Source organism: Vicia villosa, linkage group LG2 (genome assembly GCF_029867415.1).
Source record: "Vicia villosa cultivar HV-30 ecotype Madison, WI linkage group LG2, Vvil1.0, whole genome shotgun sequence".
Classification (NCBI taxonomy): Eukaryota; Viridiplantae; Streptophyta; class Magnoliopsida; order Fabales; family Fabaceae; genus Vicia; species Vicia villosa.
Genome location: NC_081181.1, coordinates 113966777 through 113990081, shown reverse-complemented (window position 1 = coordinate 113990081; position 23305 = coordinate 113966777). Strand labels below are relative to the sequence as shown.

Sequence of the window (23305 nt, the reverse complement as noted above, 5' to 3'; positions counted from 1 at the left end):
TTAACTTTTGGCAATGAATTTCAAAATTTTATTATTATTATATGATGAAACAAACACAAAAAATACTTTTGGCAATGAATTTCAAAATTTTATTATTATTATATGATGAAACAAACACAAAAGGTACTGTATTTAGTTTATACAAAATCTATTATAATATATAAAAAGTAAAGTACCTCATAATTACACTTTAAGCCCTCTGATTAAATAATTAAAACCGTTCAAATTTCATGGATAAATGTGTCCTTCTGAAAAATAAAGCCATCATATTCATTTGACATTAAATGCTATCTATTGTGTCACTTTTTGATTGGTTGATTTCATTTTTATTTATTTGGTTTTCCTTTCTTTTTTTTTTATGTATTCTATATTATATTATTTTATAATATAGGTGAATTAATGTCAAAAGCTGCATTGATAATATAATTTGAGTTTAAATATCTAAGCCAACCCATAATTACTCCCCTACCCAATAAATCCCTGGCCACGTGAATCAAAGAAAAAAAGCCACAATATCTGGCTTGGAAAACACAGAACTCCATTTCTTCATTAACTGCAACCTTTCATTGTTCAATAAACCTTTTGTGTTCCATAGGCTGCATAAAACATGACCAAATGCATAACCATGTATATTCTGCTGCATCTCAGTTCCCTGTGATCCATCTCAAGACAAATCCTTCGTCTCCATCACCTCCGCCGCGATTTTCACTCCCCCTTCATCTTAAGACACTATCTTCGTCTCCATCCCCCCTGTCTCTAACTTCTGTTAAACACTGTTTATATTCATCTCCATTTGATTCATCTTTGATAATTAACTGATATCTCTACTCTTCTTGCAGTGTTTGTATGTGAATCATGTCTCGCCCAATTGAGCCATTGAAAGAGATCAATGATTCAAAAGATTTGTGGAAGATCGCTGTTAGATGCAAACATCTATGGACTGTCACAAGTTATTCAAACAAAGAACACATGAAGATGGTTTTGGTTGATTATAAGGTACTATAGCAGGATATGGTTCCCCACTGATTACTTATAATATGTTTTGTGTTGATTAACCACTGATGATGAAATGTTTATTTCTTGCAGCGTGATATGATTCAGGCTGTTGTCCCTGCTTATTTGCTTTCGAAATTCAAATCTGAAATTGAAACAGGAAACTCTTATATCATGCAAAAAAATTAAGTTGGGAAGAATGATTTTGCTTTTAAGTCGACAAATCATACATACAAATTAGTTTTTTGTGGGTCAACTTCTGTTAAGAAAGCAGAATTTCCTGACATCCCTCATAACTACCTTAACATTATTGGTTTGAATTCCATAGTTGAAGGAAGGTTTCAATCAAATGTTTTGGTTGGTAAGTTCCCTACACCCTAATTTCAAACGTTATAATTTATTTTTGTTGAAAAACTTTAACCAATCCATTTTTTTCTTAGATTTGATTGGAGGAATCACTGATATCACTCAAACCCAAGTTAACGGTGACAACAGCAAGAACAAAATAGTTTTTTCAATTGTAGATGTTAGCAAAACAGTTGTACAATATACTCTTTGGGGGCAACTTGCAGTTCAGCTATATGAGTATTATAAGAATAATAAGCAAGCCTTTGATATTGTCATTCTGCTAATGAATGCAAGGGTTAAAGAGGCTCAAGGTAATCATGCATGATACAATAGTTTAAATGTAAATGCTTATTTTCTTTTATATCCAACGGTTGTAACTGTTTCTTCAATTTCTTGTGATTCAGGAGGATTTCCAGTTAGTGTTTCCAACACATGGAATGGAACGAAACTGTTGATTAATGACCTTGCTATTGAGGAAGTCAAGAGTCTAAAAGAAAGGTACTAAAGCATGTGTTTGTTTCTTTATTATATCGTTTGGAATGCTTATTTATCTTCTTCTTAACTGTCTTGCATAATCATTTATTTAACTTGATGTTGATTTGAATTGAATTAAATATTGTGTTTACATTTTTCAGACTTGGTGTTGATTTGCCTTTGTTATCATCTTCAAGTGTACAAGTTGAGGCAACGCAAAAATCATTTCATGCTGACTATGACAAATTTGTTTGGAAGGCTAAAATAATGAGTCTCTCTGAAATAACAAATCTGCAACATGTAGGAAAGATTAACTATTTCCTTATATTGATATCGTTCTTAAAGCCTCATATAACTGTAATTTATATTGGCCAACTTTGTAAGAAATAACCTGTGTTACCGTTGCTACCCTCGATAAGTTTGATGCTGGGCAGATGGGATGGTACTATGATGGATGTGTGGAATGCAAAAGGAGTGTGACTGCCAAGGATGGAAAGCTGAAGTGTTTTAAGGAGCATATTAGCCCAGAATCTGTGCCACGGTATACTTTATATTCATCTTCCATTTCCAATTGGTAATGTTTATATTTTCTTACAAATAGTGAAGATTGATGTGGTCTCCTATGTTTCATGAATCATTTAGGTATAAGCTTGATATAACAGCTGTTGACGGCAGTTCAAAGGCAAAGTTCGTCTTTTGGGACACAGACTGCGTGAAGTTAATTGGGAAGTCTGCTCTTCAAATGAAGATGGATTTAACACAGGTATGTAATTGTTGCATACAACAATATTAAAATCAATTGTTTTTGGTTTATAAGGTGTCTAATACTTTTTATTCTTATAGTCTAATGATTACGATCCACTTGAGTTCCCTTACGAACTTGACTCCATATTGAAAAAAGAATTGGCAATTAGAGCTGTTTATCAACCTAAAAATGGGCGACTTTCTGTCGTTGGCTTCAAGACTGATAAAGATGTGCGTAATAAAATTAAGGAGAGTTTCAAATTTGAAGAGGTAATCTTTTGTAATCTTCGTTTGATGAGAGCTTAGTTTTCTTAGGGAGTACACTAACTGTTTGTTATTTTCACCAGACCTCAAAACTTCGAGCACCAGAACCTCTGTCCCAAGATGACATGAATAGCATTTTTGTATGTGTTTTTTACATGTGATATTCTTTATTTGCTGAGCAACTTTATCATTGTGTCATTATTGTAAATCTTATTGTTGCCTTTCTTTATTCACGATAGGAACCTGTATCTGCATCTGCAGAAATGACCTGACCATTGAAAATTCAGGACTCACTCCATGTAAGAGACTTATGAATGATGCAGTAGAAGATAATGATAGTGTACAACAATCATCAACCAAGACGGCCAAAGATATTAAACAGGAGAAATAGTTAGCTTCAAAATTTATAAGTTTTAAATTTACATTGCCTTATGATCAAGACATTTGGTTTATTTAATTAGTTGGATGATATTTTGTTTTGCTGTTCTGGTACTTAGTTTATCATGATTGTTGAATTTGAGGTTTTCTAAAGACATAGTTTTGTTGAATTTCAATTGCCCATTTTAGTTATGATATATACAAGGTTTTCATGGATCTGAGTTTATCATGATGAGCATTGTTTCAAATCTACTTCTGTTTGAAATGTTTCTAATGAATTTGAATTTGAATTGCTTAAATGATATACCCTTGTTGTCATATATTATTGAAGATTCCAATTGATCGAATTCCGAAAAACCTAAAGTTTTATCTTTAACACTATCATGTTGTATTGATATGCATTTGTATATGTTTTATAATTTAGAGTTGATGGCATGGTTTATATTCTAAGTAAAAAACAAACACTCTAATTAAAAAACACACTATCTAAATGACTCAACTATAAACATTTTAAAAAACAGATATAAGAATAATAGTTATGAAAAACTATGTAGAAGTTAGTTTCTGCCCTTACAAATTGACTGTAACAGGTTTTGGAAAACTATAAGTGTCATCATTACATAGATATTGGGATTGTGTTTGACATATTAGGTTTCTAAATCCAAAATTGTGAGTTCATTTTTGACAAGCCAATGTAACTTAAACCATTGAGCAAATTATGAAGTTGTGTTAACAATATATTTAGAACAGCCAAAAAATTTTATAGTCTGGTCCAATCAATATATCCAGTGCAGACAAAATAAGTAACCTTATATTGAATACTGTCATAGTTTAAGTTATAAACAAGTCCATATAAGTAAAGGCATCAACCAATAATGGACAGGCAATGTGTACACATTGCGAATTTAACGAGAAAATTAAAGAACAACACCATATATGCAAATTTAAACATTAAAGATAATTCAGTACTACCTTCATTATGAAGGTTACTTAATCATACATCAAAATATGACATGGCCAATAAAACAACAGTTATCAGCACATGTCTTAAATATCCTTAACAAAAAAACGATTGTTTTGATGGTACCCACAGTTAAGTTAAAATCAAAAAGAAAAAACAAATACACATAGATAAGCTAACTTAATTGCTGGTCTGCTTCACTTTCCTCTCAACCCTCGCGTACAAGATTTCCTGGTCTGAATTATAGTTGAATACCACCTTATCACCGACCTTCAGCTTTCTGTCCTGTACAAATGCATACCAACCATATCCAAGATACATTTCCACGTATTTTCTATTTGACTTCAGAATCTTACACTCATAGAAAGAAAGACAAGTCTTCAAGATCATACAGCCTGCATCCTGCTATGTCCGGTCTTAGAGCTTTCTTTATCACCTCCTTAGGGAATTGCTGCATCACAAATTGGTTGTTGTTACAAATGTTCACATCATTAATCGTACAAACATCACTTTAATATTGAAATCAGAGATCTTATAAATGATGCTGTAGAAGATAATTAATAGTCTACAACAATCATCAACCAAGATTTTGAAGATATTAAAAAGTATAAATAGTTACATGATTTTTTCTAAGTTTTGAATTTTCCATGCTTAATGATCAACACAATTAGTTTATTGAAGTTGTTAAATGATGTTTGGTTTGTGTTATTGCATTATAAATTTGTTGTTGTTAATAATGTTCACATCATTAACCGTACAAAGTAAAGTACTATTGAAATTAGAAATCTTACCATCACTTGATGACCTCTAATTTGGGACTTGGTGATCTCTTTTTCCCATGATATCTCTTTCTGCAGCACTTGATCATTGTTATTCACCTGAGAAGGCTGGCCAGCATCACGCTCCACTTTCACATCCTTCAGCAACGCATCATGGTTTGCTCTGGAGGTTTGCCCTAATTCATTCAACAAAGAAGCAGGTTGGGTCTTTGAGCTTTTCCCTATTTCATCCTCCTCAACTTTCACTTCTTTCAATACAGATTTGGTGTTTCCATCGGATACTTCATCATCATCAGCTTTCATGCCTAATATGCAGTTGATTTCCTCGGTGTCAAGAGACAAGAACCTGTGTTCAAACAGAAGTTACCACAGTTGTTTCCAGATTATTAAAAAAAACGATCAAATGGATCTTGCAACAAAGACAAATAGAGGTATGTACGTTCTATCCATAACCTTACCCGCCACTCCATGAAGAATAAGACATTTTCACAGGGAGGGATGTGTTGAATTAAATGCTTTGGGAGTATGTTGCTTTGACTGGTTTTATTTTTGCATGCAGGGGATAATAGTAAGAGAAGATATGTGATTTGGTTTTTGATTATAACACAAGAAGAAAATCTGGAAGCAAATCTCAAAAGGTATGGCCTTGCAAAACGTGTCTGCCCTTTCACATTACAAGTATAAGTTGTTACTATTCATTGGTGAGGGATTATATTTACTTCATTTACGTTTTCCAATGTTTTTTTCTTTTAATTTAATTGCATTTTTCGTTAATGCCATTTTTCTGTATTCAATGTTATCATTGATTGTAACCTTTTTATGGTTTACCAACAATTTTGTTATTTTACCATTAATTGATTAAATGGAATAATTATGCTGACCAAACACTTAACCATCAACTTTAATATCCCCTCTCATGTCTTTAACATTTTTACTGTCATAATTAGATGGTTAATTATTAATAAGGCTAAGCACGTTAAAGATAATAGCAAATACCATTGTGCATGGACATTTAATAGGTGTACATATCCTTACCATATTCTCTCTGTTTTAATTGGCTGACTGTTCAAATAACAAAATAGGTATGAGAAAAAACTTTTCACATTAGAATACTATAGATGTTGTCTTTAATTTTGTATGCATGAGGTATACTTAGTAAACCATTTACATAGCTATTATGGAATCATACGATTGTGAGAGTAAGAAAGTTGCAGCATTGGCAAGAAGAAGGAGGAAACAAATTCTCAGTGAAAGAAGATTGAAAAGAAGTAGAGTTGGTGATAAAGAATTGGATTTTGAAGTATGTTTCAGTAGGAACTATCATCCATCCATTGACAACATCAGAACACCACTTTCTAACATCACTTCTTCAGTGATTAATCAAAGGAGTCACAACTTAAATGCACATCCAGCAGAGCTTCTAAGGTCATCAACAACGAGTAGAAACGTCAGTGTCAATAAGTTTCAGAATCAAAGTCAACGTAATGCTTATAAACTGAAGTCAAATACAACAACACCCAAAGTTGGTTCATGCAGCTCGAATTCAACATGTACTATGGATACCATGTCCCCTAACCTAGTAGCTGCGACATCATATCAACGAAGAAAGACAATTATTCAACCAAATACGCCAAGGCTGAGCAGACACCATGCTTTCAATTCGCCTGTCAGCCTCGATGCAAACACACCTTCAAGTGGTACAACATCTTCCTTTGCTAATCAAGTCTTCAAAGACGTTGATACACATCAAAGTGGATTAGTAGTTTCATCCAGAAGACAATTGAATGTTGGTGTTGTAACACCCCGAATTTAATTAAATTGGTTAATTAAACTATTAAAGGATTTAAATATTTGATTTAGTCGAATTTGGATTGTCGATGTTATTTAAGGGCGTATTTGGAATTATATAAATCGAAGTCGGATAGTCAGAAAATAATATTAAGAATAATATTATTTATAAGTCGGAATTATTATATTGAAGAAATTATTATTATAAGTGATATAATTGATTATTTGAGTTATATCTCTTATTGGGCCTAAATTGATTTTGGAGGATATTAAATAAAGAGAGGATTTAAACACTAAGCCCAATTGGTTTTATATAAGGGTTTTAGAAATTTTGGAAAGAGAGAGTTGTCATAATGAAGAGACAAGAATAGAGGAGAAAGAGGCAAGACTATGGAGAAGAAGAAGAAGCTTGAAGATTTTTCATCCATGGTGTCAAGTAAAGATGCAATTAGAGACCCATTGAGTTGCTTCCATTGATAAGGTAAGGGTGGGGTTCTCTTTCTATAATGAGGCTTATGAAACTTTGTATGTTGGAGATTTAGGTTCATTGCATTATCTTGTGTTGATAGTTGCTGAAATTGAGATTTTATAAATACTATGAAATTGGTTGGCTGGAATTGATTGGAATAAGATTTGATGAGACTTGAATAATATTTGTGATAATGTTGCCCACTATCGTTGCCTCAATCAATGGGTATTAACAGGTTGTCTCTAGTAAATACTATTTCTAAGAGAGAGAGGGAGAGACAAAATATAGACAAAGTATTGTAAACCCACACATATAGACATTCCGCAGGAACGCCATGGGGGTAATCATCATTCCATATATTTGAAATTCAAGATTATTCTTCATAATATTAAGTCACATATCTAGTCTTTCTCTATTTTTATTTTATACTAGATGAAACTGTAGGTTATAATTATTTTAACAGTTTTGTTCAATGGATTGTCTGTTGAATCAGATAACAATCTAAAAGATTATATACCTAGGAATATTTGTGCTATGTGTAATGTAGCTGCAACCTTTTATTAAATGAAGTCTCTTGTGTCTTTATCCTGTAACTTAAAATGGTATATTGCAACAAGTCACCATGAAATGAGATAGCCACCCACTTGCAATTGGTATATATATATATATATATATATATATATATATATATATATATATATATATATATATATATATATTGCTGTTACTTGTTTTCCTGTAATGCACAACATGAGTAAAAAGATACTATGAATTACTTTTATGCACTGTAGCGAGAAACATTAAAATAAGTGGTGCTATGTTATTCAAAACAGTCTCGTTCGACCGAAATTGAATTACTTTTATGCACTGTAGCGAGAAACATTAAAATAAGTGGTGCTATGTTATTCAAAACAGTCTCGTTCGACCGAAATAGTTAAGTTAAGCAGTATAATTAGTTGCCCGGAATTTGATAAAAATTTACGTGGTAGCTAAGTTTAATTAGTAGATTAACATGGTGGTGTTATTTTGTTGAAATTGTGATATTTTACGAATCGACTGAAATTGTGTTTGGTTTAAATATTCTTTATAAATATATTATAATAATTTAATAGAATTGTCAATAGAGTTGTTAGAGTTGTCAATAAAGTTGTTAGAGTCGACAATAAGTTGTCAGAGTTGTTTTGAATTATTAAGAGTCATATTTTTATTTATTTTGAGTAATTCTGACATGTTTAGAGTTGTCAGTGTATAACGTCGGTGTTTGTTTTTTTCATTGGAACCTTAACAATTCATACCTTTTGAACCGTAACTCCGTTTGAGTCTCCGTTCGAGGCGTTAGAAAGCTAGCGTGATATTTTTTTCAATAAAAATGGTTTTGAGCAATAGAATGCTAGAAATTGGAAATGGAGTAGAAATTGAAGTGAATCAAATTAATATAGTTTGATATTAATTGGTTAAATTAATAGTCAAATTAATTGCAATGAGTTTAATTGATTGGAATATACTTGAAGTTGGATCAATTATTCAGTTTGTCGGTAAATTACGGTATTTTGAGGATTCGTCCGTAATTGTGTTTTGGCTTGAATATGTATGTTGAGAATAATATATGTATATGCCATGATGTTGTGCTAATATTGATTCTCTGTGGTTAGTTGGTTAGCATTAAATTAATAATTAATTGCTTGAAGTTGAAAGTGTGTGTTTATGTATAATTGGCAAAAATGAGAACTAACATGAGATAGTATGGTTACTAGTGTTAATTGGATTGTGTGAATCGTAATTGATTAATTGGCCTCTTATATGTTAATGATGTGTGTGTTGTGAATGTTGTGTACCATTGGTGGATAATTCATAGAGTTGAATTATTGAGATATGCGGAAAGTTAAGATGGTAGAGATGATCTTAATTGCATATATTTGTGATATTGTACATACATTCATATCATAGCGTGCCTTGAAACACAGGTGGATTTGCTTTGAAACACAAGCGGGCTTGAATTCTAGAGTGAATCGGAAGCCGTAAACTATATGTTTACAATTGGTGGACTTTGGTCTTGTCCGGATTGGAAGTGTGGCTTAGATTCTAGAGTTATGAATCGAAGGCCGGTGAAACTTAGAATTTCACATTGGTACCACATGCATAGTGTCACATGTTTCATTGAGTCACATTAGAGTTATGTGATAGTTGATTATGTGCATTATGTTGTGATGATGTGTGCATGAATGTGATAATTGATTATGTGCATTATGTTGTTGTGATAAGTGTACGAGTGAACAATTGATTATGTGCATTGATGTTGTGATGCTATGTGTATGAGTTTGGCAATTGATTATGTACACTTGGTGTTGTAGTGATAATTGTATTAGTTGATAATTGAGAAGGGGTGATGTTTGAATACGTAATTGGTTAAATGCGAGAATATGTGATAATGATGGATTGTGTATATATTTGGAATAATAGTATTGAATCCTGTGATTATTATACGATTGAACTTCGTGCATACTTGAATATGTGAAATTTATTGGATGATACTATTTACATGATTATGACTTGTTGTGCAATGAAAAGTATGAGAGATTAATAAACTGTGGAAGTATAATGTGTATGGTAACTGTTGATACTTGCGATGTAATGATTTTATATGCCTGAATTCTAATATACAATTTATCATGCGCCTACTTATACGATTTGATATCCCACCCTTTTCTCTTGTTTCGTCGTTGCCTTTATATTGGTAACGTGCAGGTATTCAAGTATGAAGATTTAGTTGTCGTTACTCGAGTCGGTTGTCGCTCTGATACATAGCACTCCGGGGGGAACGATTTATGTCACTCATGATGTTGTTGTTTAATTGTGTTATCTTGGTTGAACAAAATGATAAGTTAACTGAAGATATTTTATTGAATACTTGTTTAAGTGATTCTGTTGTGTTTTAATAAAATAAGTTATTTTGTTTCAAAGGTGCTATGTATCCACCATATGCGACGAGTTGATTTGTTTTGTTTTGATTATGTGATGCCTCATTTGTTTATTGAGAAATTTTAAAAACTCTGATTGATATATTTGTCGGGTAGAAATGGGGTGTTACAGGTGCTATTCAATCTATGGCCACCAATCTATTCTAAAAATTCTCAAATATTGATCATTATGGTGAGTCTTCATCCACAAGCAATATTCACCGCAACACAAGTGTTAATAACGAAGCAGATGAAACCGTTGAAGATGGAACAACTGATGAATCAATATCTGATAGTGATTGTGAGTTCATAAATGCAAATCCTGACTATGACACATCATCAACTCTTGATGATGAAGAAACCATAGAACCAAACTATACGCCGCAAAATGTGAAAGATTCTGGTACATATGTATATATATATATATATATATATATATATATATATATATATATGACACTTTATTTTATACTTCAAACTAACTAATATGATTTGATTCTTGTAAACCCTGCCATATTCAATACTGCAGTCATGAAACATATATATACTTGTGACTATTTTATTCTAAATTATGACTTGCTTCGTGTTTGTTTGAACAAAACAGGCTACTCCGATATCGGTGATCCAATTGTTGAATGCATACATTGTGGAACACTGATGTGGTATCAAGAGAAGACAGACAAATGAAAACATAGTGTTGTACCCAAATTCCAATTATGTTGTGGAAATGGTAAAGTTGTGTTGCCGCTTTTGAATGAACCGCCACTGTTACTAAAGCATCTATTGTCTGATGATAATGATTCAGACAGTATAACCTATCAGCAGTATTGTAGATTGTACAACATTATGTTTGCCTTTACGTCACCCGAAATGAAGTTTGACAATAGATACCAATCGGCAGGAGGACCGCCTAACATAAGGATACATGGACAAACTTGCCATAGAATTGGGAGCATGCTCCATTTGGATGAAGAAACACCAAAATTTGCACAACTTTATATTTATGACACTGATAATGAAATCCATCATAGAATGAAAGGAATAGGGTAATGTCTGAATTCTTCCTTTGTTTTATGACATTATTCTGTTTTACCTTCTTCTATAGAAGTTCATAATGCATGTACACTAACTGTTTTATAAAATGTGTTACAGTCATAATCCTAATGTGAATCCAGAAACGGTTGAAAAATTGAAACTTATGCTTGATGAGTTCAACACGCATGCTAAAACATTCAGGATGGCAGAAGCTCGACTAAAAGATTCTCATGTACCCGATCTAAAACTGAAATTAATCGCCAATCGATCCAAGGACGGAAGAGTTTATAATCCACCGACATTTTCCGAAGTTGCCGCACTTATCGTTGGTGATGTTGATACAGGTTCTAAGAGACATATTATACTTGAGAGACAAAGTGGGAGGCTGAAAAGGATAAGTGAGTTTCATCCAAGTTATCTTGCTTTACAATATCCACTTTTGTTTCCATATGGCGAAGATGGTTTTAGAATTGGTATTCTACACAGGGAAACAAAAGCAAAGAAAAATAAGAATAAACTTACTATCAAAGAATGGCTTACGTTTCGGATTCAAACCAGACCAACCGAAGCACACACACTTTTGATGTCCAGGAGGCTTTTTCAGCAATTTTTGGTTGATGGTTTCACCATGATGGAGTCTCATAGGTTGAATTACATACGCAAGCACCAGAAAAAACTAAGAGTTTCAAAGTACAAAAATTTGAACGGTCCAGAACAAGATCAAAACACTCAAGGAGCAAACAAGGGTAAGAGGGTTGTTTTACCATCAACTTATGTTGGAAGTCGAAGATACATGGAACAATTGTATTTTTATGGAATGGCTATTTGTAGCCATATTGGTTTTCCTGACCTTTTTATCACATTTACATGCAATCCAATGAGGCCCGAAGTCAAAAGACTGCTTCACACAATGAGGTTGCAGCCCCATGATCGTCCCGACATTATATCAAGAGTTTTTAAAATTAAGTTGGATGAGTTGTTGTTTGATTTGACTAAGAAGCATGTCTTAGGGAGAGTGGTTGCATGTAAGTTATATTATTAATTTCATGCCGTCAAGCTATGTTTTATGTTTATCACTTCTATTTAAAATCTCATATAATCATAAGCTCTCATTACTATAATTTTATGCTCATATTTTGCTATTCATGCATCCGCAAAGCAAGTATCTCACTCCCGAGGACATAAACAACATCATTTCAGCAGAGATGCCATTAAAAGAAGATGATGTGGAATTGTATAATCTGGTGAAGAGACATATGATTCACGGTCTGTGTGGTTTGGCAAACATGTTGTCGCCTTGCATGAAAAACGCAAAATGCTCTAAATTCTTTCCAAAAAAATGGCATCCTCATACTGTAGTTGATCAGGATGGATATCCTGTGTACCAAATAAGGGATACTGGAAACACTGTTACGATAAAAAACATTGTCCTTGATAACATCTTTGTTATTCCTCACAATCCATATCTGTTGAAGAAATTTCAAGCTCACATTAATATGGAATGGTGTAATCAAGGTACTTCGGTTAAGTACTTATTTAAATATATAAACAAGGGGTATGATAGGATTACCGCTGCTGTCATAGAAGGAGACAACGACAGTCCTTTGACTGCTAAAAATGGCCATGAAATCAAGCAGTATCTTGATTGTAGATATGTCTCACCAAGCGAAGCATGTTGGAGAATATTTTCTTTTCCATTCAAGGAAGGTCTCCTGCAGTAGAAAGATTATATTTTCATCTTGAGGGCGATAATTCGGTATATTATACCGATTACGAACTGATAGATGAGGTCCTTGAAAAACCAAGTGTGAAGGAATCAATGTTTACCGCTTGGATGGAAGCAAACAAAACATATCCAGAGGCCAGAAATCTGACCTACTCAAATTTCCTCACTAAGTTTGTTTATGATAAAAGATACCGACGATGGAAACCGCGTAAGAGAGGGCACACCATTGGAAGACTAATCTGGGTTCCTCCAAGTACAGGTGAGTTGTATTACCTGAGAATGATGCTGACTGTTGCAAAAGGGCCAACATGTTACGAGGATATAAAAAAGGTCGGTGGAATTGTTCGGGACAGTTTTAGAGATGCATGTTTTGAAATGGGATTTCTTAATCATGACAAGGAATATGTTGCAGCCATTAACGAGGCCAAAGATTGGGGTTCGGGACATTTTTTTAGAAATTTATTCGTAACTATGCTACTGTCCGGTACAATTAACAGACCGCATCACGTTTGGCAAAAAACTTGGAAGACGCTGTCTGACGGTATTCTGCACCAACAAAGACAGTTAACTGATATAAAAGGTACATTGTTATGATATATTTATAGTTAAATTATTTGTTGTGTGTATAACAAGCTTTTATGCGTATCTCAGTTTGAGGTTCTCACGAACAAGGAATCTTCTAAAACATGTTCCTTCTGATCTGTACATCAATTTTATATTGCAAGATTTTAATGTAACATGCAATAACTTACTATGCTATTGTAATGCATGTATTGTTAATTGATACCCTTTTAAATTAACTTCCATGCCACGACATATCAAGTTTTAATTGATGTTTTTTTATAGATATGCAGTTAACAGAATCTGAGTTGAAAAACTTGACACTCATTGAGATTGAGAATATGTTGCAATCCAATCGAAGAAGTTTGCATGAATTCAAAGACATGCCTTTTCCGGATGGTTATGTCACACGACACGTTGGAAACAGACTGATTTACGAAGAACATGATTACAATACTGAAACTGAGTGAGAAAACTTCAACAATCTCTTTCGAGCCCTTACAGGTGATAATTTATATTTATACTATTTGATGGCATAAGCTGGCAGTCCCACACGTAGACATTTTTTGAAATATCATAATTTACATTATGCATGATAGATGAACAACGCTCAATCTTTGAAAAAATCATGGAAGTTGTCGGAAAACAAAGAGGAGGGGTCTTTTTTTTACATGGTTATGGAGGGACCGGTAAAACTTTCACGTGGAGGACACTATCAAGTGCACTTCGTTTGAAGAAAAAAATTGTGCTTGTTGTTGCTTCAAGCGATATAGCTTCATTGTTATTACCAGGTGGACGAACTGCTCATTCCAAGTTCAAGATTCCTGTGCCAACACTTGACAACTCCACTTGCAATATTGACAAAAACACTGAACATTCTCAATTATTCGAGGCAACGAACATGATAATATGGGATGAAGCACCTATGGCTCATAAAAATTGTTTTGAGGCATTGGATAGAACACTTAAAGACTTCATAACCAAGAAGGGTCTTGGGAATAAAATCTTCGGCGGCAAAGTTGTTGTTTTTGGAGGAGACTTCAGACTGATTCTTCCAGTTGTTCCGAGAGAAGGGTGTTCTGATATTATTCATGCATCCATATGCTCCTCTTATATCTGGGACTATTTCCAGGTTCTAACACAGACAAAAAACATGAGACTTCAGCAGGGAAGCGATAATACAAGTTCTAAGGAATTAGCAGAGTTCTCAAAATGGATTTTAAATGTCGGTGATGGTAAGATATCTGAACCAAATGATGGATTGGTGGACATAAAGATTCCTCAAGATTTATTGATTACCAATTATGCAGATCCTATCAAAGCTATTGTTGAAAATACATATCCCAATTTGGTTAATGTATTCCAAGATGTTGCATATCTACAAGGAAAAGTAATTCTTGCCCCAACCATTAAAGTTGTGGATAAGATAAATCATTATGTATTGGACCTTATACCAGGTAATAATTATTTATTCTTTTTTTGGTGCATGGGAAAAAGAATATGCAGCCTATGATTTTGAATTTACTAATGTTCGTATTTTTCTGTTGATTTTTTTTAGTGAAGAGGAAGAGTATCTTAGTTACGATTCAATTGATAGAACTGACACGAGTTATACCAAAGCTTATGAAGTGCTAACTCCAGAATTTCTTAGCAAATTAAGAACATCAAGTTTACCAAATCATAGAATCAAATTGAAAGTTGGTACTCCCATTATGCTTATGAGAAATTTGGACCAATCAGATGGATTGTGTAATGGAACAAGATTGATTGTCACAAGATTGGCCAATCATGTCATTGAGGCAAAAATTATTTCTGGCAAGAACATAGGTAACCTTTTTTACATTCCTCGAATGTCTATGTCACCTTCAGAGTCACCGTGGCCATTTAAGTTGATTAGGAGACAATTTCCAATTATTGTCTCTTACGCAATGACAATTAATAAGTCTCAAGGCCAATCTCTTGATAGTGTTGGTTTGTATTTGCCTTCTCCCGTGTTTAGTCATGGACAACTTTATGTTGCAATCTCAAGAGTTACTACAAAAAGTGGTCTTAAAATCTTAATACACGACAAAGAGAATGTTCCGTGCTCCACTACCACAAATGTTGTATACAAGGAGGTTTTCCAATCACTTTGTTAGATGGTAAGCTTATTCTTCTTTTCCATCTTTGTAAATGTATATGAAACACACAATATTTATATGCCTTAAATTTTATTCTTAATCATATATTGTTTTATATATATTTTATAATGTAGGTATATGATGCATGTTGTTGGCTGGTTGCAATCATACAAGAAGATAGCATCTAATATTTATACCAGCAAATATGTTTATTGTTTTTATTTGAAGACATAAAAAATTGAATGTATTAATAGCTTTTTCATTGTTTTGCCATTGTGTATCATGTGTTTAACATTTATTAATATTTACTAAAACTTGGAAAACACTTTGGCTAAATATATGTCGTTAATTTATATAAGGGAACATTACAAGTGATAGATTGATTCATGTAATATGATCCCGACCAAACTCGTGCGATAGCACGGGTTTCCTACTAGTAATTATAGAAAAAAAGCGCATGCATCATGAGTCGAACACGCGACTAGTAATTATAGAAAAAAAAGCGCATGCATCATGAGTCGAACACGCGACTGCACTTTAATATTGTCACATCGCTACCGCTGCGGTCCACAAGCATTAACGTTTGTAGTTTCAACAAATTTTATATATATACACATTTTACATTAATAATTTAGAAAGCCCAACCCAAAATTTTTGAGGCCCCTCTTTTTTGGAGGCCCTGTGCAATGGGCCAGGTTGCACAGGCCCAAAACCGGCCCTGATAAATATATTAATGTTATCTAACTGAGAATATGATGTCATATTTAATATTTTAGTCATTGATATGTGTAATATGAATCCATATGTTTATTGTTTTTACTTAAAGAGCTAAAAATTTGATGTATTATTAGCTCTTTCGTTGTTAACTATTATGTTTTTGGGATTAACATTGACTAAAATTTGTTTGCATTTTGGTTAAATATATATGATTGATTTATATAAAATAACTTTACTAGTGATAATTAGATACATGTAATGTGAAACCTCGACCAGACCCGTGCGATAGCACGGGTTTCCTACTAGTTCTTTAAATGAATCAATAATTTAAACTTCCAATGTGTTGAATACAAGTATTTTTAAGGAAAACATACCCTTTTTTTCTTAGAAAAGTCAATTATTTTAATTTATATTACATTTAATACAAGTATCTACTAATAATATGTATAAGAAAGTAATATACCATCATAATTATTTCCACTAATTGTACATATTCAAGATCTAATTACTCTATTAACATATTTATACTTTTAATATTTGTTTAATTTTTAAATATTTTAAGTATACATTAAACGTTGAAACTTTTAATATTGGACGGGAGATGTCATACATTTTAGGTTTGAAAAAAAAGAGCTAATATCTCAAATAGGTTTAATAAATTTTATTCTCTAACTATGTTTAATTTCTTAATTAAAATTATATTTTTTTACATCATAATAATATACATTAAATGTAAAAACTCTTAAGCATTTGATGGGAGTTGTCATACATTTTACATTTGGGAAAATGGGCTAATATCTCATATAGGTTTAATAAATTTTTAAAATTAACTCATTTGGATTCAACTCGGGTAACTCATCTGAATTGACGGGTAGATGTGAACGTATCTATGAGATACCAGTTATTGACGGATCATTTTAATGTCTATCTTTTAACTATTTCTTTTGTTACTGTTTTATAAATTTGAAGTTATAAATATAATTGACGGGTAGATATGAATGTATCTATGAGATATCAATTATTGACGGATCATTTTAATGTCTACCTTTTAACTATTTCTTTTGTTATTGTTTTATAAAATTGAAGTTATAAAAATAATTGTATGATTTATTATAAATATGAATCAATGCTTAAAAGTTGATACATATTATTATTAGTATATAATTGAAATTACGTGAATATTTATGAATTGCAAAATAAGTTATATTATATTTGATATTCCAAACACATGAATTAAGTTTTGATAAATGATTATAAGTTATAAATATGTTAATGTTATCTAACTGAGAATATGATGTCATATTTAATAAAAAAAATTGGTTGGAATGAGGGCCTAAGCCCAAAAGAAAAAACAACAACTCAAGAACATCAGACGAAAAAACAATTCCACAAGAATCTGCTTCAATAAGATCAGTGGGAAACGAAGGCAGATCAATGAGTCGAACACGCGACTGCACTTTAATATTGTCACATCGCTACCGCTGCGGTCCACAAGCATTAACGTTTGTAGTTTCAACAAATTTTATATATATACACATTTTACATTAATAATTTAGAAAGCCCAACCCAAAATTTTTGAGGCCCCTCTTTTTTGGAGGCCCTGTGCAATGGGCCAGGTTGCACAGGCCCAAAACCGGCCCTGATAAATATATTAATGTTATCTAACTGAGAATATGATGTCATATTTAATATTTTAGTCATTGATATGTGTAATATGAATCCATATGTTTATTGTTTTTACTTAAAGAGCTAAAAATTTGATGTATTATTAGCTCTTTCGTTGTTAACTATTATGTTTTTGGGATTAACATTGACTAAAATTTGTTTGCATTTTGGTTAAATATATATGATTGATTTATATAAAATAACTTTACTAGTGATAATTAGATACATGTAATGTGAAACCTCGACCAGACCCGTGCGATAGCACGGGTTTCCTACTAGTTCTTTAAATGAATCAATAATTTAAACTTCCAATGTGTTGAATACAAGTATTTTTAAGGAAAACATACCCTTTTTTTCTTAGAAAAGTCAATTATTTTAATTTATATTACATTTAATACAAGTATCTACTAATAATATGTATAAGAAAGTAATATACCATCATAATTATTTCCACTAATTGTACATATTCAAGATCTAATTACTCTATTAACATATTTATACTTTTAATATTTGTTTAATTTTTAAATATTTTAAGTATACATTAAACGTTGAAACTTTTAATATTGGACGGGAGATGTCATACATTTTAGGTTTGAAAAAAAGAGCTAATATCTCAAATAGGTTTAATAAATTTTATTCTCTAACTATGTTTAATTTCTTAATTAAAATTATATTTTTTTACATCATAATAATATACATTAAATGTAAAAACTCTTAGCATTTGATGGGAGTTGTCATACATTTTACATTTGGGAAAATGGGCTAATATCTCATATAGGTTTAATAAATTTTTAAAATTAACTCATTTGGATTCAACTCGGGTAACTCATCTGAATTGACGGGTAGATGTGAACGTATCTATGAGATACCAGTTATTGACGGATCATTTTAATGTCTATCTTTTAACTATTTCTTTTGTTACTGTTTTATAAATTTGAAGTTATAAATATAATTGACGGGTAGATATGAATGTATCTATGAGATATCAATTATTGACGGATCATTTTAATGTCTACCTTTTAACTATTTCTTTTGTTATTGTTTTATAAAATTGAAGTTATAAAAATAATTGTATGATTTATTATAAATATGAATCAATGCTTAAAAGTTGATACATATTATTATTAGTATATAATTGAAATTACGTGAATATTTATGAATTGCAAAATAAGTTATATTATATTTGATATTCCAAACACATGAATTAAGTTTTGATAAATGATTATAAGTTATAAATATGTTAATGTTATCTAACTGAGAATATGATGTCATATTTAATAAAAAAAAATTGGTTGGAATGAGGGCCTAAGCCCAAAAGAAAAAACAACAACCCAAGAACATCAGACGAAAAAACAATTCCACAAGAATCTGCTTCAATAAGATCAGTGGGAAACGAAGGCAGATCAATGTAGTGTTGAAGAGCTTGATCCCTACAACCATGCTTGGCCAGACAATCAGCGCAAGCATCTGCGTTTCGAGACACATGAGAAATTATTACCACCTAAAATTCATCCATGAGTTCCATAATCTGACGCAGCATAGCGACACAGTCAACCATCCCCACTTTACCATCTTCAATTGCTTTGACGACTAGCAAACTATTAGTGTTGATTTCCAAATGCCTAACACCTAGCCTTCTTGCTAACTTCAAACCCTCCTCCACTCCCCAAAATTCAGCCACATGAGCATTACACCGCCCTACGAATTTAGAATAACCTCCTCTCCAATGACCCTTGTAGTCTCGTAAAAGGCCTCCACAACCGGCTGCATTATTATCTTTACTAGCACCATCCGAATTAAGCTTGATCATGCTAGAACTGGGAGGCTTCCACCCGACATACTACTGACCCAACCTTTCCTCTTTACTGACTTTGAAAAGCTTCACTGCTTGTTTATATTCCTCGCCTCGCTTCACAATAGGATCAATAGGTCTAGCATAGTCCTCATCGTGTTCTTCCAGATTACTCCATGTCCAAAGAGCATGGCAAGCGATGATCCAAGTGTTCATCCACCCCCGGTTAGCATCACCATTGTGATTAAGATTCAATTGAATCCATTCCTCGATTTCCACTATGAAAAACTTTACAAGAATGTCACTTGGAACCAGACTTTTCCAGACGCTCATACAATTAGCGCAGTCTCGCATAACATGTATGGTAGACTCACAAGTGCAACCACATAACTTGCAGCTCGCGTTTCCTATGACTTTTTTGCTTTTGTTGAGGTTTGTTAAGAGCCTATTGTGCTTGAGAAGCCACATGAATGTTTTACACCGCTCCGGTACTTCAGCTTTCCAAATTCGAGACCAGTCACAATCCGGTATCACCTGGTTATAACATTTTACCTCTGTAAACATCTCCTTTATAGAGAAATCACTGTTGCCAGCATCCGCAAAACAGAAAACGTCAGTTAAAGGCTCCTTGCTCGGGGCAAGACAAGCTTGAATCGTATTCATCCATTAGGGAGGCAGCCAGCTTTCAAGGATACTGGTATTCCATTCGCCAAGATTATTCACCAAGTCACAAACTTTTGCTCCTCGCAGCGGCAGTGGAATATTAATATTCATTTCACTCAAAGTGAGCTCAAAACCAAGCCAATTATCTTCCCATGCATTAATCCTAGTTCCACCCCCCACAATCCATCTTCATGTCTTCAACAAATCAAGCATGACACTAACAACATCTTTCCACAGACCGGAATCCGTCGGCTTCGCATTTAAACAATCATTGCTTTCATGAACTATATATTTGCCTCGTAACACTATACACCACAGATCACTAGCATTATTATACATATGTCAGCCTAACTTCATCAAACAAACCTGATTTAGAACATGCAAATCACGCAAACCGGTACCCCCAAGGTATTTTGACATCGTAACAGTTTTCCCATGCAACAACATGAAGCTTATGATTCTCATTAGTATCCCCCCATACAAACTTTCTCTGCAATTGATGGATATCTTCAATGCAAGTCTTAGGTAATTTTGTTGTCATCATAGGGTATAAGGGATTGCTTCTATCACACTTTTGGCCAAAGTAAGTCTTCCAACAAGAGATAAGCTGTTTCTCTTCCAAGTATTAAGCTTTGCAACAACCTGCTCTACAATATAATGACAATCATTGCGACGGATCTTATTTCCACTTAGGGGGACACCTAAATATTTCCCAAAGCTGTTAACCTTTCTAAACTTGGACAAGTGTTGAAGCTTGTTTTGCATGCTCATGCTGACATTATTAAAAAACTGAATACTTGTTTTTTCCAGACTAATTTCATGTCCCGTCATTTGGCAAAACCTAGCAATTGTCTCCATGACACACTCCATTTTAACTTCTGTTGCCTCCCCAAAAATCAAGATAACATACGCAAACATTAGATGAGTAATCATTAGCCCCTGTTTTCCCAACTGAACACCTTTCCATCTGTTCTTCATTCGTTCTTCTTCAATGAGATGCATTAATTTATCCATGTATAACACGAGTAAGTACGGATATATAGGATCTCCTTGTCGAATGCCTCTACGAGGCCAAAATAATTCATTTCTGACTCCATTCCAATTGAAATTGGTTTCATCGCTAGCCACGGAATGCATGATAACATTTAACATATTCTTAGGGATTTGAATTTCACTCAAGGTTTTCCAAATACACTCCCAATTTAATTTGTCATACGCCTTCGAAAGATCAACCTTTATAGCGAAAGCTCTTTTTTTTCCTTTCATTTTCTCCATCGAGTGCGTAGCTGCTCTAGCAACAATGATATTCTCATGAATTTGTCGGCCGGGCACGAATCCTGTTTGAAACAGAGAGATAAGTTGGTTCATATGCCCTTTGAGTCTACCTACCACAACTTTACTTAAGACCTTATAAATCGTGTTACAAAGAGATATAGGTCTAAAGTGTGCCACCATGCTAGGGTTTTCGATCTTGGGGATAAGACATATGTCTGTCCTATTAATGTTAACAATTTCTCCTGGCTTCTCCCACAGTTTGCGAATGAAATGATATACACTAGTGCCAACAACATTCCAAGCTTTTTGGTAAAAACCTGCTGGGAATCCATATGGCCCTGGGCTTTCCAGGGTTTCATGTTGAACAAGGCTTTGTGGATCTCTTCATTACTCACCGGCATATTCATCTTAGAAATATTCTGCTCAAAAAGCTTCGCATAGGATACTTGGGTTTGACTCCAGCTACTCCAGTTGTTATTTAAGGAAAACAATTCCTTATAATAATTGTTTACCATGTTTTTAATTTCAGAAATATCCTCCATCCAATCACCATTATCGTTCTTGATCATGAGAATCTTGTTTCTTCTTCTCCTATTCACTGCCTTCAAATGATAGTATTTTGTATTTCTATCTCCATCCACAAGCCACTTGGTTCTAGATCTCTGGAACTACATCAATTCTTCTTGCCTCAAAATGATTTTAAGATCCTCATGCAGCTTTTTCTCCAATCTCATCAAACCAGCAATATTGCGTCTGTCATGTATATTCTTTTGAATGCCCCGAAGTCTGAAAGCTATACCTCTTTTCACTTGTTGAACATGGTTAAGAGAACATATTTTCCAGTCCTGAGCGTCGTCTTCAATTTTCTTTAGGTTTTGAACAAATTCAGCTTTGTCATTCCAATAGCCCTTAAGCCTATCCATATAGTTACTTTCCAGCATCCATGCACTTTCAAAACGAAAAGGCTTTGGAACTCTCTCCTGGTTTCTATAGTTTAGTGTTACCATGATAGGATGATGATCCAAAAAATCAAATCTTGTTAAAACCTTAACTTGAGCATCAGTATATAGCAACCTCCACCTTTCATTGCTGATAACTCTATCTAGCCTCTCAAAAATTCGTTGACCACCTTGATATATCGGCCCTCTCCAAGTAAACCTCGGCCCCATGGCACCAAGATCATAAAGGTTGCATGCCTCCATATTATCTCTGAAGATACTGCATTTACATGTGGATACTCGATTCCCACCTTTCTTCTCGTTAGCATAAGCAATATCATTGAAATCCCCAGCAACTAACCAGGGCCTATCAATATTCATGGCTATAATCTTCATGCTATCCCAGAGGTTACTTCTGAGAGTTTCATTTGGACTTGCATAAATTACTGTGAACATCCATTCAGCACCTTGTTTTATGGTCACCTACATGTGTATAAATTGAGCTCCCCTACTTCTCATACTAATCTTCAAGGTATCCTCTGTGCATGCTACAAGGACACCACCCGCGAAACCTTGATTATGCACCTGGTAAAATTGACAGAATCCCAGTTTCCTTAGAGAACTATGGAGATTGGCCGGATCACTCCTCGTTTCCATA

General features: G+C 33.4%; 4 protein-coding genes across 4 annotated transcripts; 3 read left to right on the top strand and 1 right to left on the bottom strand.

The window, feature by feature from the left end:
- The first annotated feature begins 855 nt into the window (after positions 1-855).
- LOC131649821 (uncharacterized) lies at positions 856-3095 on the top strand. Its single transcript, XM_058919576.1, has 9 exons — positions 856-996; positions 1261-1354; positions 1434-1652; positions 1746-1839; positions 1977-2172; positions 2250-2356; positions 2458-2578; positions 2659-2829; positions 3063-3095. The coding sequence occupies exons 1-9, from the start codon at positions 856-858 to the stop codon at positions 3093-3095; spliced, it is 1176 nt and encodes a 391-aa protein (XP_058775559.1).
- A 3023-nt stretch (positions 3096-6118) lies between these two features.
- LOC131649820 (uncharacterized) lies at positions 6119-12232 on the top strand. The gene is made up of 4 exons (XM_058919575.1): positions 6119-6736; positions 10354-10558; positions 10961-11201; positions 11308-12232. Exons 1-4 carry the CDS (start codon positions 6119-6121, stop codon positions 12230-12232), a joined length of 1989 nt encoding a protein of 662 aa, XP_058775558.1.
- A 1873-nt stretch (positions 12233-14105) lies between these two features.
- LOC131649819 (uncharacterized) lies at positions 14106-15615 on the top strand. Its single transcript, XM_058919574.1, has 2 exons — positions 14106-14934; positions 15041-15615. Exons 1-2 carry the CDS (start codon positions 14106-14108, stop codon positions 15613-15615), a joined length of 1404 nt encoding a protein of 467 aa, XP_058775557.1.
- Positions 15616-22377: 6762 nt separating this feature from the next.
- LOC131649818 (uncharacterized) lies at positions 22378-23028 on the bottom strand. The gene has a single exon (XM_058919572.1). The coding sequence runs from the start codon at positions 23026-23028 to the stop codon at positions 22378-22380; it is 651 nt and encodes a 216-aa protein (XP_058775555.1).
- Positions 23029-23305: the final 277 nt, after the last annotated feature.